We start from the raw sequence: 16,038 nt of genomic DNA on the forward strand, positions 1-16,038 counted from the left end.
CACCATTCTTGATCAAGGAGGATTGCAGTAAATTGTGTGTCCAGGATTAAAACAGCAAGCTTTAGAAGTCAAACGGGAGGTGTGTGTGTCACTGAATCACTCCCCAGAATGCTTTGGTCTAGAAGCTGCATGTACTCAGCAGAAACTAATGCCACAAGAGAATTGGACCTTACTTCAAGGCATTCTCTTACTCAATCAGATTCAGCTTACTCAGAAGACCAGGGTTGTTTTTAATCAGAAAAGAAATCTAGCTATGACTAATTTTACTGTCTAGGCTGCCTACCACCGTATGTAACTTAAACCTGTTTGGCTTCTCAATTTTTGCAATTGTTATAGCTTTTTCTTAATATTAAGAATTCCTTTCTTTTTTTTTTTAAAAGAGCAGTGCATTAATCTCAACCTTCAATGTACATGGAAATCACACTGACCAAGTTGAGCACCCATGATTTCATAAAGAGAACCTAGAACTTTACTAGACGGAGCCATATTTTTGATATGCCATCATAACACAGCAGATAGATTACTGAAAAAACAGGAGAGTCCTACCATCACATTTCTATTGGGTGACCTTGGGCATGTTGACGTCTTACAACAGAGGCCAAACAGGTTTAAGTTACCCAAGGTGGTAGGCAGCCTAGACAGTAAGATTAATCATAGCTAGATTTTCTTTCTGATTAAACACAAGGTTGGTCTTCTGAGTAAGCTGAATCTGATCGACTAAGATAATGCCTTGAAATAAGGTCCAATTCTCTAGTCTGTAGGATGTATTTTGTTCTAAAAGGCGATACTATAGAAAATAAAGGAAAAAATAAAGGGGAAGTATAAGTGCAATATAAGATCTTGTAAAAAAGATGAGAATAAAGAAGAAATATAAAAAGAATTTAAATAAATTCATTATTTAGAGATTGGAAGTGAAGGGATGTGTTTGTGTCATGTTTGTAGAACGTTTGTTTAATTATTCAGAGAGTGTAAGATGTTTATGTATGTATGGAAAGTGTGGGTGGTATGTACATTCCAAGTAGATTAAGTAAGAAACATTGTGTTGGGTGATATGTGGATGTGCAAATGGTTGAAAGCTTTTTACAGTGCAAAAGTAGTGCTGTCCTATCTGGAAAGAGTAAAGTAAAGTTCAGAAGAAATGTATAAGAAAGAATCCTATTACTGTAAATATCTGTAATCTATATAAGTTTCATTCTACCCTAGGATTTCTGAAAGAGCTTATTGTCCAATGCCCTGTTAATGTAACTTGAAGGTTGCAGTTCTAAGCACACTAATAGGCCAGTGGGTGATGAGAAAGGTGTTCTTTCTTACCTGGGTGCTCAAGGGTGCCCTGACACAACCCCACACATTGCCAATGGCAAGAAGAAGGAAGGTGATCGTGGGATCCTCTAGTTGCACTTATGCGGTGGGGCAGTGAAAATGTATGGGGAGCTACAGGGTTGTTCTGGTTGCTTTTGAGTTGGGAATTACAAGATATCTGCTTATGCAGTGTCATCTAAAACATATACACCAGAATTTGCATTCATCACCAATAGGATTCTGGCCTATCTGAGCCCTTAAAATGAGTGTATGGGGAAAAATGGGATAGCAAGTGTTCAGGGCTCTATTTCTGCTCCACTGAAATCAGTGGGGAATCTTCTGTTGAACTCAAAATAAGCAAGATTCCACCTTAGTTCTTTCCCCCTTTTCTGCTGCAGCTGTACTGAAAAAGCAAGTCAGAGGGCTGCAAGCTGGGCAGTGAGTCAGGCCAGTGTCAGTATTTGCTGATCTAAACCAAGTAGACAGAGCAGCAAATGGTGAGACCGCTTTCTCTCCTCCCTGTGAAGTGAGTTGCAAATGCACCATATTTCTGCCAGGGAGGATATCAGAGGCTGAAGGCAGCCCAAATTGTCCCCAACACACATGGCTTGTGTTTTCAATGCAGCTGTGCTTGGCTTTGATTTGGCAAGTATCTTCCTTACTCAGCGGCTGGGAAACTGTACATTTTTAGTGAGTGTTTCTGATTACTGCTAGGGAGCAGCTGTGTGACTTTGCCTATTCCTTGTGTTGGTTTAGTTTTAGTGCTAATGAAAGGGAAGTGCTTGTTTGAACTTTTGCAGGTGAAAGAAAAAGGCAGCCAAATGACAAAACAGTTGAATTCTCATTCACAGTATTTTTTTTTCTCATGTTACATTCTTTGCACTTTTCTGCAGAGCTTGGGAAAGTTACCTTTTGGACTCCAACACCCAGAAGCCACCAGCAAATGTGGCCACTGACCATTGCTGTTTAGGGCGTTCTAGGAGTTTTCATTCAAAAAGTACCTTTCCCCAGCTCTGGTTTTCAGCCAATTCTATACCAGTTTCCCACTGAAAATTTCTCCACCCAATGTGTATTTGCTTGAAAGGCTGGCACAGTAAACAAAATGGGCGTGGGAATCAATAGTCACAAGGAAGCAATTTTCTTCAGAAAGCCAGTTTTCATCCTCACTCCAAATAGTCTCCTTCCCACAGAGCTGCTGCTCCTTCAGAATTAATATGGCCAGCTAAAGCTTGAACTCTGAATTATGTAACATGCAATTTGACCCTCAGGCATTCAATGTGTCAGTGCTGAAAGGTAGAGCTTTCTACAGTTTCACTGCTTTTATATTATTATTGTTAGGGAAAAGATGCAAATAAGGTTGGGACTCTCAAACATGATGTTCTTGTGGAAAAGAAAAGTTATTATTATTATTATTAATCTTTCTTTATAAAGCACTGTAAATTTACACAGCGCTGTACATGCAATCTGGGTTTGGAAATGGTGTGGTAATTCCCATTTTAGTCCTAATTAGAGTAGACCCACTGAAGCCATTAGACTTAGTGTTGACTTATCATTCAACAGTTGATTGAATGAGTCCACTTTTGTTGGGGCTCTATAGTTTTGGGGTACCCAGAAATCTTCCTCTTGTTGTTATTGTTGTTGCTGTGTGCCTTTAAGCTGTTTCCAACTTAAATGGTAACCCTAAGGTGAATCTATCATGAGGTGGGTTGGGTTTTTATTTTTGCAAGATGTGTTCAGAGGAGGTTTGCTATTGCCTTCCCCTAAGGTTGAGAAAGTGTGACATGCCCAAGTTTTGGCTGTTAAATCTGTTAAACAACAGGTTTAACAGCCAAAAAGGATTTGAACCCTGATCTCCAAAACTGTAGTCATGACAATGGGCTGTGATAGTTCTCTAGAAACTTCAGCCTACCACCACCATTGTGAATGGGAAATATGACCAGATTTCCAGAGGAGGTGTGTTATTAAGAAGTTCTAAGAGTTGTCTCCACCTGATTTTAAAGGCTTTTCTCTTGCACCATCCTACCACCATTCAATAAGGTCACCTGGCCCTTTATGTAGCATTTTCAGATGGTTTTAGATGCTTCCATATTGTGTGCCTCCAGCAGTCAACTGCATGCATTTAAACCTGGATCCAACCCAGATTTGAGGGAGCAGCTCCACTAAACCTTGAAGGACTTGAAGGACAAGGTAGCCTTTGACATCATCCAACTTATGGGGTAGAGCCTGGAGTGCAACACAGACCTTGGGCCTAGTCAAATTCCCTACCCCTGTATGCTTTCAAGTTGCCTGTTATGGCAAAACCATGCATTTCATAGGATTTTGATAAGAAAAGAATACCCAGAAGTAGTTTGCCATTGCCTCCCTCCACAATGTAGACCTCAGCACTTGGTAATTCTCCATCAAAGTACTAACCCTGCTCCAGTACAAAAATACCATTAGTTACAATCCCAAGGTTTCCCCCTGCCCTGAATGACCAATGGGAAGTTGTACAATTTGACTGAAGTTCATAATCACAATTATTCATGACTGATTCATATTTATGTTCCCTACATATACAATACAGCAGGATCATCAAACTTCTACAGATGTTTTGGACTTCAGCTCTCAGCATTCCTGACTGTTGATCAAGTTGGCTGGGACCTCTGGGAGCTTAGGTCCAGAACACTTGAAGGACTAAAGTTTGGGAATCCCTGCCACAGAGTATGAAAGTCCCTCAGTCTGGACTTAGTGGGCTGCTGTTGCTACAAGTGACAGGGATCTGTTCTCCTGTTGATTAGGACACAGCAGACTGACATTTCCAGATACCTCCCATGATCTCTGGTATGAAGAAGAATTAAGACAGGTATTCTGCTTTCTGACAATAATAATAATAATAATAATAATAATAATAATAATAAAAGTTTATTTATATCCCACCCCTTGAGGTCAATTGGGGCGGCTAACAGCGATAAAATACAATACATTGTAGATCAAAATGCCCTCCCCCCTTAAAAATTATTAAATCAATTATAATTAAAACCAACTAATTAAACAACATTAACACATACACATTATTGCAAGACAAAAACAGAAACAAAACAGAACAAAACAAATAAAACAGTGGAGATCACTGGAAAGAGAGGAGTGGAAACGTAAATATAGTGTGTCCTGATCAGCAGGCAGGCAGACCCCTTGTTGTTTGCAGCAGTGCCTGGAAAATCAGGATTGGAGTGCTCAGATCTGGGAGAATCTACTAAGAAGCTGATCTAGAACTGCAGCCCTTGCTTTTTACCTGAAAGTGAAATGCTACCACATTTGTTTGTGTTTTCTAGAGTGGTGTAAAGTTGTAATGCAAAAACAGGATACAGATAAAGACAGTATTTCAGAAGATGTAATTTTCAGAGTCCGTTTTTTTTCTTGGCATGGCTTCTGTGCTTTAATAGATGTAAAATGGGCACAAAGATTCATGATGTGGTATTTCTTCATCCTGAAAAAGGCTTCTGGTTCAATATATGTCTATTTTGCAGTTGTTGGGGACAAGACAACCTTCACAGCCTTGTCTGCAACCTTGACTTGCCTACCAGTTTTGTGTGTTAGATTTCATTTCTTGCTTGAATGGACTAAGGCAAATTGAAGTCAGAGGCGGGCTTCCATAAATGCCTAGAGCTACTGAAGGCCAGACTCAGAGTCTTGATTAGAATATTAAATGATTAGAATCAAACAGAAATATCCATTGAAGTGGAGTCAGTTATCAGTGTTGTTGAACAGTGGAAAATGGAAGGGAGGTTGCCAAACCATATGTCATAAAGTTTGAAGGAATATTGCTCAGCCACAAATCAGCTAGCCATCCCTAGGACTATAATTTTGTATAGAAGTGATATATAGGCATATTCTGGAATGTTCTTGGGTTGTGCTATTTCAACAGAGGAGCATTTTCAGATTGTATTCTAACCCTAACCCTTGCCATGCCATGTTATTTAAGTTTTGTGTGTGTGTGTGTATGCTTTTCCAAAGCTGATGGGCTTTCCCAGCTTCAAAGAAGCATGCATGCTAAGGACATACAAAATGGCTGCCTCCCTGTTGATTACTGGCAGATATTCTGATTCCTTGGGAGAGAGGCAGTTAAGAGCTTTCACAGAATCATGGTGGGAGGCTGTGTGTCCCTCCTGATGTAGTTGGACAGCTCCCATTATCCCCCACCACTGGCTATACTAACTAGAGCAGATGGGAGTTGCAGTTTGATAATCTCGTCCTACCCTATGCATTAGATGCTCCGTACAACTCTGGGATATGGGGGCCTAAAATGGTGCTGAAGCTCATAATCTCAATTCTTTAGCATTGTTACTAGTGGACCTCAGTTTGGGGTTGGAGACCTTGAAGAGATGTTTCTGTGTTAGAATAGATTGTACTTTATCTTCAGTTTTAAGAAAACCAAACTGGAGAAGCTAAATACTTTCAGTTCAACTTTAATCTCCATGGGAACAGGCCAGTGGTTTAGCCACACATTATAGTTTTCTTAATTTACCATTTTAGTAGTAATAATACTTTTTAGAGGAAGTGGAGGAAGCCACATGGCACACATGGCGCCATGCAAGCTTTTACAGCATGAGTCACTTTTTCCAAATAGAACCGCCAGTAGCAGTTGCCATTAACTTTGGCTAATTTGAATGGTGTTTGCTCCCTCTTTCACATTTCTCTCTGTCATGATTATGAACACCTTTTAGCCATGATGAAGAAGGATCTTTTTCAAAGTTCAGGGACAATTGACCAGTGATGGTTGATGGTGGCAAACCTGAAATCATGAGCCATCCCAGGAATAATTTCCACATGGCACTGATAATCCAAGGGATACTTGCCTTTATGGCTATCTGCCCAAGATAAAAGAAGGTTGTGGTGTGTAATCATGAAAATCTTCTTCTGACTCAGAATGCTGAGAATCTATGCTTCAATATTTAAAGTTTACTCCCTCACTGCCATTCAGGATTCTGCCAGTGGGATTACAAACAAGATCTTTCATGAGTTATATTAAATAGATTTCATAACATGTAAGCTTGGAAAGTACCTCAAGCTCATCTGATATTATACCTTTTGACAAAACAAGCTCTTCCATACTTATTACTTGTCATCTTCTGATCCCTGCATCTGTTTAACCACTAACACTGATTTCCTTTTTGTCTTAGGAATTTCAAGGACCTCCAGTGGGAGACTCCGAAGGCTTGGTGACCCAACAAGTCCAAGTAAGCTTCAGATTGAGACTTTCTTTGTTTACCTTCATTAAATGTAAAGTCTACAATGACAAATGCTTCAAAAGGAGCTTGGATTTTTTATATAGTCCCAACAATCTCTAGACAGTTAAACCATGGTGGCTTCTTTCATATCTAATTGTTTAACAGATATGAAAGAGAAAATAGGCAGCAAATATTCCACACAGGTAAAAGGAGCCTTATTGCATTACAAATTAAGCTGTGATGCAGTGAGACAGAAGTGAGTTTCTCCTTACCGCTTCATATGCTCTCAAAGTACTTCTGTTCTCCTTCCACAGTGAAATGGTAATAAAAACATGCCTTTTTTCAAACTGATTTTTCTAACATGACAAAAGGCATGCTTTTACAACCATCTCCCTTGGAAAGAAAATAGAAGTGCTTCAAAGGCATGAGGAAAGGTAAGCAGAAAGCCACTTTTCTCTCACTGTGTCTTGGCTTACTGACATCATAACTAGGAAAGATTCTAGAGCAGCTCATTAAACAGAGAGTCTACGTGAGTTTCCCAAAAACAAGTCATGGCAGACTAATCTGATCTCTCTCTCTCTCTCTCTGATAAAATTACCAGTTTGGTAGATAAAGGGAATGCTGTAGACATAGCATATCATGATTTCAGTAAGGCCTTTGACAAGGTCCCCCATGATATTCTTGCATTCTTGCTAGAAAAATGAGGGCTAGACAATACAACTGTTAAGTGGATTTGAAATTGGTTGACTGGCCGAACCCAAAGGGTGCTCAACAACTGCTCCTCTTCATCTTGGGGAGAAGTGACCAGTGGTGTGCCACAGGTTTCTGTCCTGGGCCCAGTGCTATTAAACATCTTCATCAATGACTTGGGCAAAAGAATAGGGAGCATGCTTATCAAATTTGCAGATGACACCAAATTAGGAGGAGTAGCTAATATCGCACAGGAAAGGATCAAAATTCAATATGACCTTAATAGATTAGAAAGCTGGACTAAAACTAAGAAAAAGAACTTCAGGAAGAAATATAAGGTACTGCACTTAGAGGGGGGGGGGGAGTTGAAATGCATACATATAGGATGGGAGATAACAACAGACACATGAAACAGTTCTTGGAGTCCTAGTAGACCACACCCTGAAAATGAGTCAATAGTGTGATGTGGCAGCCAAAAAGGCCAATATGATTCGAGGCTGCTTCAATAGACGTATAGTGTCTAGATCAAGGGAAATAATAGTGCCAATCTATTTTGCTTTGGTCAGGCCTTAATTGGAATATTGTGTCCAGTTCTGGGCAGCACAATTCAAAAAGGATTTTGAGAAGCTGGAGCATATCCGGAGGAGGGCAACCAAAATGGTGAAGGGTCTGGAGACCATGCCATATGGGAAGAGACTTAGGGAGCTAGGTATATTTAGCCTGGGGAAGAGATGGTTAAGAGATGATACAATAGCCCTGTATAAGAATATGACACCCCTTCAAACAATATAAGGATGGAGGAAGCTTGTTTACTGCTGCTTCAGAGAATAGTGTCTGGAACAATGGATGCAAGCTACAGGAAAAGAGATTCCACCTCAACATTAGGGGAACTTCCTGACAGTAAGGGCTGTTCAACAGTGGAACACACTCCCTTGTAGTAGAGTCTCCTTCTTTGGAGGTTTTTAAACAGAGTCTGGGTGGCCATCTGTCAGGGATGCTTTGATTGTGATTTTCTGCATGGCAGGGGGTTGGACTGGATGGACCTTGTGGTCTCTTCCAGTTCTATGATTCTATGATTTTATTTTATGATTCTATGATTCTACTTTTGTACTGTGCATCATGTGTGTTGGGGTTGAGGAGTCACATGGATATTTGAACTGGGACAGAAAGTTAAATGAGACCTACACATTCTGGCTGAAATCCAACATCTCTTCAGTGTAGCATAAATATCTGTATCTGGAGGTACGCTACACCAGCACTATGCAATCCCCATGTAGAATAGCAACATTGTTCAACACATTTCAATGACTGGGTGCTGTTGTGAAAAACACATTGTGTAACCTCAGTATGAAATATGGAACCCAAATGTCCACTGGTCAATTGCAGAGCACAATGCACAATGCATGATGTTGCTGTGACTACCGTTATCAGTAGAATATATACGTTGCCCTGAGGCAAATAATTCATCCCACATGTGTAGTGCAAATTATATATGTCTGTGCCACTATTAGGATGCTTGCCTCTGTTTTACAATTATGTTTACTTCACTTGGATGTTTATGTATGATGTATTATGAAAGCTCTTGACGTGACAGTAATGCTCCTTGATACTACTGAAGCTACTGTATTTCTCCTTCAAATGGAAAACAATTGGAAAGGAGTTTTCTCTGGGGAAAAGGTATTCTCCAAACTCATTATTATCAAATAGTCATATCATCATCAGTTAGAATCTTCCAGGCTTGTTGGAGGTGTGTTTGTTCAGAAGTATTTTATATTCCCCAATGTTATAAAACAACCTTCAACTATGTACATTCCTGGGTTTCCTTGTGATTTCAGTTAACAAAACAAAACAAAACAAAACAAAAACCCCCACAAAAAAACCATGTCTACAAACCTCCAAGGCAATTTCTCTCTCTCAGGTTCAGGTTCTGTCAACTTGTCAAGTGAGTATCAAGACACTGAACCTAAAAATTTAGAAGTGATGTTATGTGGTCTCTAGGCAAGGATCGGCTTCATGTGGCCCTCTAGATGTTATTGGATTGTTGCTTCCTTCAGTTCAACCTTAATCTCCTTGGGAACTCCCTTCACCTTAATTTCACTGACAGTTTCCCACACCATTGGTAATGTGGAGAATTGCAGTTCAACAGTATCTGGAGGGAACATGTTGCTTATTCTTGCAGTAGATCTGTTGAGTTAAACATGGTGTATGCTTTTCACTACTCCTGTACCTAGTGAGAGGAAGGAAGGATCTGTACTGTCCTGAATGCTTCCTGAAATCTTAGAGGTCCAGAAGGGAGTCTGAAAATCCAGAGAGCGGGGGGCTGCATATGTTTTGTTCCTCATCTCATCTACCCACCCTTCAACCTACCCACCCACTCCACCTTCTTTGCCATCAGGAATACTGTGGGCATAATCCCCAGAAGGCCTCTGGGCAGTAGTTTCCAGAGTCTCTTTCCACCCTATAGGATGTCAGGGTGGGAGAAGAGCTCCTTCCTAACATCCCTTCCTTCATGGACAGCCATGAATCCCTTTTCTGCTTGGCTTAAAGCCAACACCCTGGCGTAGAAGTGCTTTCCTGGCTAACCAGCTGGCCCACAGTCACCAACTGCCAGCATCTGCCTGTCACTTATATCTGCTGCTGGCAAACAGCTGGGGGAACTTTATATTTTTTCACTGAGTCACAAATTTATTCTCTGTAGCCCCAACTTTTCCATTTTAGCTGTTTGTGACCCATTCCTAGCACTACTGTGGACCAGGATGATAGGAACACCACAGCTTATATCTAGTTTTATAGAGAAAAAATGTTTTATTTTTAAGAATAAGGTTGTAGACCTCATTGTTCTAAAGAGGTTATTGAAAATACATGCAGTATCTTGTAAAGACTCAAAGGACAGAACAAATCTGAATGCAAGAGACAGTTATAGGGCTTCTGAATTTGTGTAGGTCAGTCTCAGTTTCTCCAAAGATAAGATACAACAGTATTCATCACCTTTGCTCAGTTACAGCACAAAAATTTCTTGATACTGTGTAGGGTACAAAAGAAAGAAAGAAAGAAAGAAAGAAAGTGACATGAGGACATATCCTAAGGAGGAATCCACAGTCTGTCTAACATTAAAGAAGCAATGCATATGTCACCCCATAATAAAATTGGTGTATGCAATAAAACAGTATTATCCCCCCCCCCTTGTCAATCTAGATGGATTGCATCACAGTTACTAAAGTTGCCCAAATCTTCCTAGCTATGGAGCTGCTTGCATTAAGGAGCCAGGTGCTGAGCACATGGGAACCTCATCAAAATTACATGGATAGATAACTTGATAGTATGACATTCACAACCACAACATCTGTTTTTCATGCCCTGAGCTATATGTACAATTTCTTTAGCACTTCAGGCTGGTTAAACCTCACACAGGCAAGCCTTCACACCTGGTATCCACTATCCAGTAAGTCTCCAGAGCAAACCTTTGCCTGATGCAAATGTCCTTGTGGCTTCAAGTCTGTGTGTGGTTATCCTGCTGGTACTATGAATCCAATGGTGTCTTTCATTCTCTTATGGCTTGTACAGTAAGTTAGCTGTACTTCTAAGAAAGAATGGAAATCAACTCTATAAGATGCTATAATGTCACAAAGGAGAACTGGCAGAGTACTAGGCTAGGGTTGGGAGGACCCATGTTTAAAATCTCTTTTCATCCTGGAAGCTCACTAGATAGCATAACATACCTCAAAGGTTCATTAAAGGGGACTGTTCACTCAGGGGCCAATGTGGAATGGTGGCTTGAGTGTTGGACTGAAGCTGCATCTACACTGCAGAATTAAAGCAGTTTGACACCACTTTAACTGCCACAGCTCAATCCCGGGAAACCTGGGATTTGTAGTTTTGTGAGATATTTAGCCTTCTCTGTCAGAGAGCTCTGGTGCCACAGCAAACTACAAATCCCAGGATTCAATAAGATGACACCATGACAGGTAAATTGTTGTCAAACTGCATTAATTCTGAAGTGTGATGGCAGCCTAAGATTCTGGAGACCAGGGTTGATATCTCCACTTGGCTATGAAAGCCACTTGGGCAAAAAAAAAAAAAAAAAAGATAAGTGTTGATGTAAAAGAAAATATATATAAGTCCATGCACAGATGGTACCTTACCCCAGTTAGATTAGCAAAAATGTTTAAGAAAATAAAGACATATGCTGGAAATGCAATAAAGAAATAGGTAGTTACCTACATATGTGGTGGAACTGTCCGAAAGCAAAACAATTTTGGAAAAAGATACATACAGAAATGAAAAAGAAAATTTGGACTGAAGGGAAGACCGACCGTTAAATTTTATCTCCTTAACATATTTGATGCCAAAGAATATGGTAAAAAGATATATGAAAAAGTATTATGGTACGCTTTGGCCATGACAAGAACCATATTTGCAAAGAACTGGAAGAAAGAATAATGTCCGGGAATTGAAGAATGGAGATGGAAGATATTAGACTTGTTTGAGATGGATAAATTGACATATTTAGTTAATAATAAAAGTCTGGAAGAATTCCATGATGAATGGGAAATTTGGAGGACCTATCTGAGTAATGTGAAAGAGGATAAAATGTTTATTATTATAGAAACATAATTAAAGGAACTAATATTAGTCGAAGCAAAAAAGTAACTTTATCAATTTTTATTGATTTTTAGGATAATGAATATATTGATAGTGATTAGAAAATGAATATTAAGTTATAATAAGTAGGATTAGAAATATTATTTGTTGGATAAGATGATGGTAACAGGGAAAAGTAGAAGTCGTTAATGCAATTGGATGTTTGAACAATATAGTAATAAGAGATTTTGCAGGATTCAATAGAAGAAATAGGTTTAGGTAGAGTTCAGTTAAATTACAAAGATAAGAAAGAATGAATGAGATAAGTCAGTGACCTAGGAAGAATTTAGGAATACAAAAAATTGAAAAAAAATATTTTATATGTTGTATTGGAGTGTAATCTATTTTATCTGAACATGATTGTATTATTTTTAAAATGTTTAATAAAATTTATTTTAAAAAAAAGAAAGCCACTTGGGCAAGTCACACACTCTCAGTACACCTTATGATTGGTTCACCTTAAGGTCACCATAAGTAAAAATTATTTGAAGGCACACAACAACAACAACAACATTCATTCACTCATCCACCCCTTCACCCTATAGCTGAAGTTCTCAGGTGATTTATATAAATCCAAAATACAACACAATAAAGTCAATCAAATCAAGTTAAGTGTGATTTAAAAAGAGCTGGGAGCAGCTGCAAAGACAATTGGGAAAACAATGCTGAGATAAAAACAGCCCTAAGACAACTTACGAGGGTCATTCAATAAATACTTAGTCTACAAAAGAAAAACGAAAATTTTGGAAAAGTGGCAATTTATTTTTCAACATAGTCTCCTTTTAGCTCGATACACTTGGCCAAGCAATGCTCCAACTTTTTCAACTTGTCCGAAAAATACGTTTTCCCGAGGTCTGCAAAATAGGCCTCCGTGGCGGCAGTGATCTCCTCATTCGACCCAAATCTTTTCCCGGCGAGTGACTTTTTCAGGTTTGGAAACAAAAAGAAGTCACAGGGGGCCAAATCTGGAGAATACGGTGGATGGGGAAGCAATTCGTAGCCCAATTTGACCAATTTGGCCATGGCGACCACGGAGGTGTGAGCCGGCGCGTTGTCATGGTGGAACAGCACTTTTTTCTTAGTCAAACAGGGCCGTTTTTTCTTCAATTCGGCATCGAATTGGCCCAATAAGTCGACATAGTAGAGCCCCGTGACTGTTTTACCCTTCTCGAGGTAATCAATGAGGATCACACCTTGTGAATGCCAGAAAACGGTGGCCATCACCTTTCCGGCCGATAGAACAGGCACCTGGGCGTGGCTCATCAAAAACTGACGTGCGGCCACAAACAAACTCGTTGAACCAATTCTTGATGGTCGCCATCGAAGGAGAAGAGTCACCGTACACAGCATCCAAGCGCTCTTTGATTTCGCTGTGCGTTTTCTGTTCCAAAAATAATAATCGAATCACTGAACAATACTGCTCTTTGTAAAACCGACCGACACGCTAGCTTCCAAAGGCTATCAAAACAAAACAAATGAAGGGAATTGACTGAAACTTTGACAGTAGGCTTCTAAAAGAATGTACTGCACAATGGTAAAACTCTTTTGTAACAGCAGCGCCATCGGGCGGTGAGGCTAAGTACTTGTAGAATGACCCTCGTATTTACTATCCATCTGATTCACTGCCTTAAGCTCTCTGAAAGAAAGGTAAACTACACATGAAAGAAAAATGCACAGTTTGGAAAAGTTACCCTTTTTCAACTCCATGTCCTTGAATCCCTCAGTGTTATCCCCTACTAGCCATACTGGCTGTGAGATTATGGGTATAATAACAGCAACAGCTAAACAATGACAACTTTTTCCAGCCTTTCTAAACATGGAATAATATACTTGTCCTCTCTGCCTATAATAGTAATGGAAACAATAATCATATATATATATATATATATATATATATATATATATATATATTAAATGGTTGAAAATTGGATTCCTTAAACGTTTGGAAATCCTGATGAGGATGCTAAATGGGCATTTTCTGTGAAGGTAATGACATTTTCTGTGCTGAAAATATGTTTTCTATTTAGAAAACATTTTCTGCACATAAAATAACATTTCTGTGTAGAAAATATCATTGCTGATTTTGCGCGGGAAACTTGCCCTTTTCTGAGCAAAAAAAAAAAAAAATACACTGCAAATTGTCTTCCAAAATTGCACAGTTCTCAATGACTTTCTCACAGTAAGGAGAAAAATTATGCAATTATTTGTTCTTGCTGGCCAGAATGAAATTTATGAAGATGTACATCCCTAGCACATGGTCACCCTGCAATGTGTTGACTGAAACCATGTCACCAGACCATGAGTCCCTCTCTAACAGAAGATAAACAGAAAGCCAATGGTCTTGATAGAGTATAAACATGAGCCACACAAAGATGATCCGAGAGTTAGACTTCCTGATAGAACAGATAGAGAACTGGAAGACAGAACTTTAGCCACTAGACCCTGACTGATTAAGGTGACGAGCTGATACAATAAATAATCTCCTTTCAGTTGCAGTTCTTATTTGTGTACTTTTTTTCTGTTTGACCCATTGTGAGGAATGCCAGGTTCTTGGCAGACAAGCTGCCTGGCACAGGCAGGGCATTGCATCATTGAATAATATGCCCCATGGATACTCAGTTCAACAACGTCATTTGGATGGAGTCAACCTGCAGGTGGCTGCTTTATTTCTAGAGACCAACATTCCCAACACAGTTGACTTCTTTGGCACAATAATGCTGCACATAGAACTCTATCCTAGACTTGACATGAGAAAGAGATTATAGCATTATATGGTATACATCATGTTAAGAGTAATCAGTACAACACTCCAGTCCTTGCTTTCAGAACAGCTTGCAGCCTTTCTTGGCCTTTTTACTCTGGAGGAACCCTTGAAATAATTTTTAGGTCTCAGGAGCCTGTGCATAAAAATTTACAGCTTTTTTAAAAGTTTATTTTTCTTCAATCACAATTACTCATGGAACCATTAACAACCTCTCATGGAGACCCCTGGCTCCAGGGAACCCTGGATGAGAAACCTTGACTTAGAGATTTGCTCCCATTTTTTTGTCCTTGACATGTTGCATTAAAGCAATTTCTTACAAGATTTAACCTGGGAAACTGGCTGAATCTCAATTTGCTCACTAGTCTAAAACAGACACAAAAAACAGAATTATGTGTTTTCCAGAGTTTGAACTAGGAGACAAAACCAGGGATAGTATGTGGGAAAATGCAGTGAGTGTGTACAAGATGTGGAGGGTATACTGTTTTCGCAGTGGGTTCACAGCTACAGTTATATCTGTGTATTCATATTGTGAGAAAGTGAGTGGAATGGGAAGAAAAACAACAATAGAAGGCACCTTGTCCACTGATGTTCCTGCGTGGCAGGGGTTGAACCCAATGGCCCTTGGGATCCCTTCCCATTCTTCTATGGTTCTATGAGAAAGTTGCATCTGGGAGAAAGAGATGTGAGTTCCTTCCTTGGCTCTGCAAGAGATGAACTGTCTCATGCTTGAGGCTGATAGTTTCCCAGATTCTAGGAAGAGAACTGGTTATGGCTGAGGAAGAGTGACTTTGACCCCTGTAAATCTGTAATGGCTCCCAACCTTGCTACTCTCTTTGCAAATAGCACCAGGAACTCTCAAGGCATCCAAGTCACCAGATCCTAGAACCCACCAACAATCTTGTTAATTTCCCAAGGAACCAAGAGAAAAAGAAATCCAGCCAACGCCATGTTGAATTGCTCTATGGGGGGGGGGGGAGTAACCTGGTTTCATACCCTAGCATCTTGGCATCTGAAAAATGATTTCCTGTGAACATCCAGAGCTTCCTGCAGAAGACTTTATATTAGCCAGCACTGACTGTAACATTATTATTATTATTATTATTATTAATTTTCATTTATTTATATCCCACCCTTTCCCCAGCCCTGAGACTCAGAGTGTCTTCCAAAGGTAGTGCCGGCACAGGCATTCCGTAGTTAACAAAATAGATGTGTTCCTAGGCATTGCTTCTTTAAAAGGAAAATTGAAACCAGAAGCAAAAATAACATGGAAAGAATAGGGATAGGTTCCTGCACTATGAAAAAGTAGAGCAGTTCAGCAGGTAATACCAATTTTGGTTGCCAAACTTATGGATCTATGAGTTGTTGGTTTTTTAATATGCTAGGGATAGCTAGTGAGGGAGGGCTACCTGTCTCTCTGTTTTGTTTTTCTTACCTGTT

At 39.6% G+C, this 16,038-nt stretch overlaps 1 protein-coding gene across 1 annotated transcript in view; it reads left to right on the forward strand.

The window, feature by feature from the left end:
* Positions 1 to 16,038, forward strand: part of SEPTIN9 (septin 9) — a 339,779-nt gene that overhangs the window by 53,802 nt on the left and 269,939 nt on the right. The window contains exon 2 of the mRNA XM_089534879.1: positions 6,459 to 6,515. Within this exon, the coding sequence (XP_089391005.1) occupies positions 6,459 to 6,515 (57 nt within the window). The remainder of the gene's footprint in view (positions 1 to 6,458; positions 6,516 to 16,038) is intronic.

Source organism: Sceloporus occidentalis, unplaced genomic scaffold, assembly GCF_023333645.1.
Source record: "Sceloporus occidentalis isolate IW3139 unplaced genomic scaffold, rSceOcc1.0.p SCAF_1, whole genome shotgun sequence".
In the NCBI taxonomy this organism is placed as follows: domain Eukaryota; kingdom Metazoa; phylum Chordata; class Lepidosauria; order Squamata; family Phrynosomatidae; genus Sceloporus; species Sceloporus occidentalis.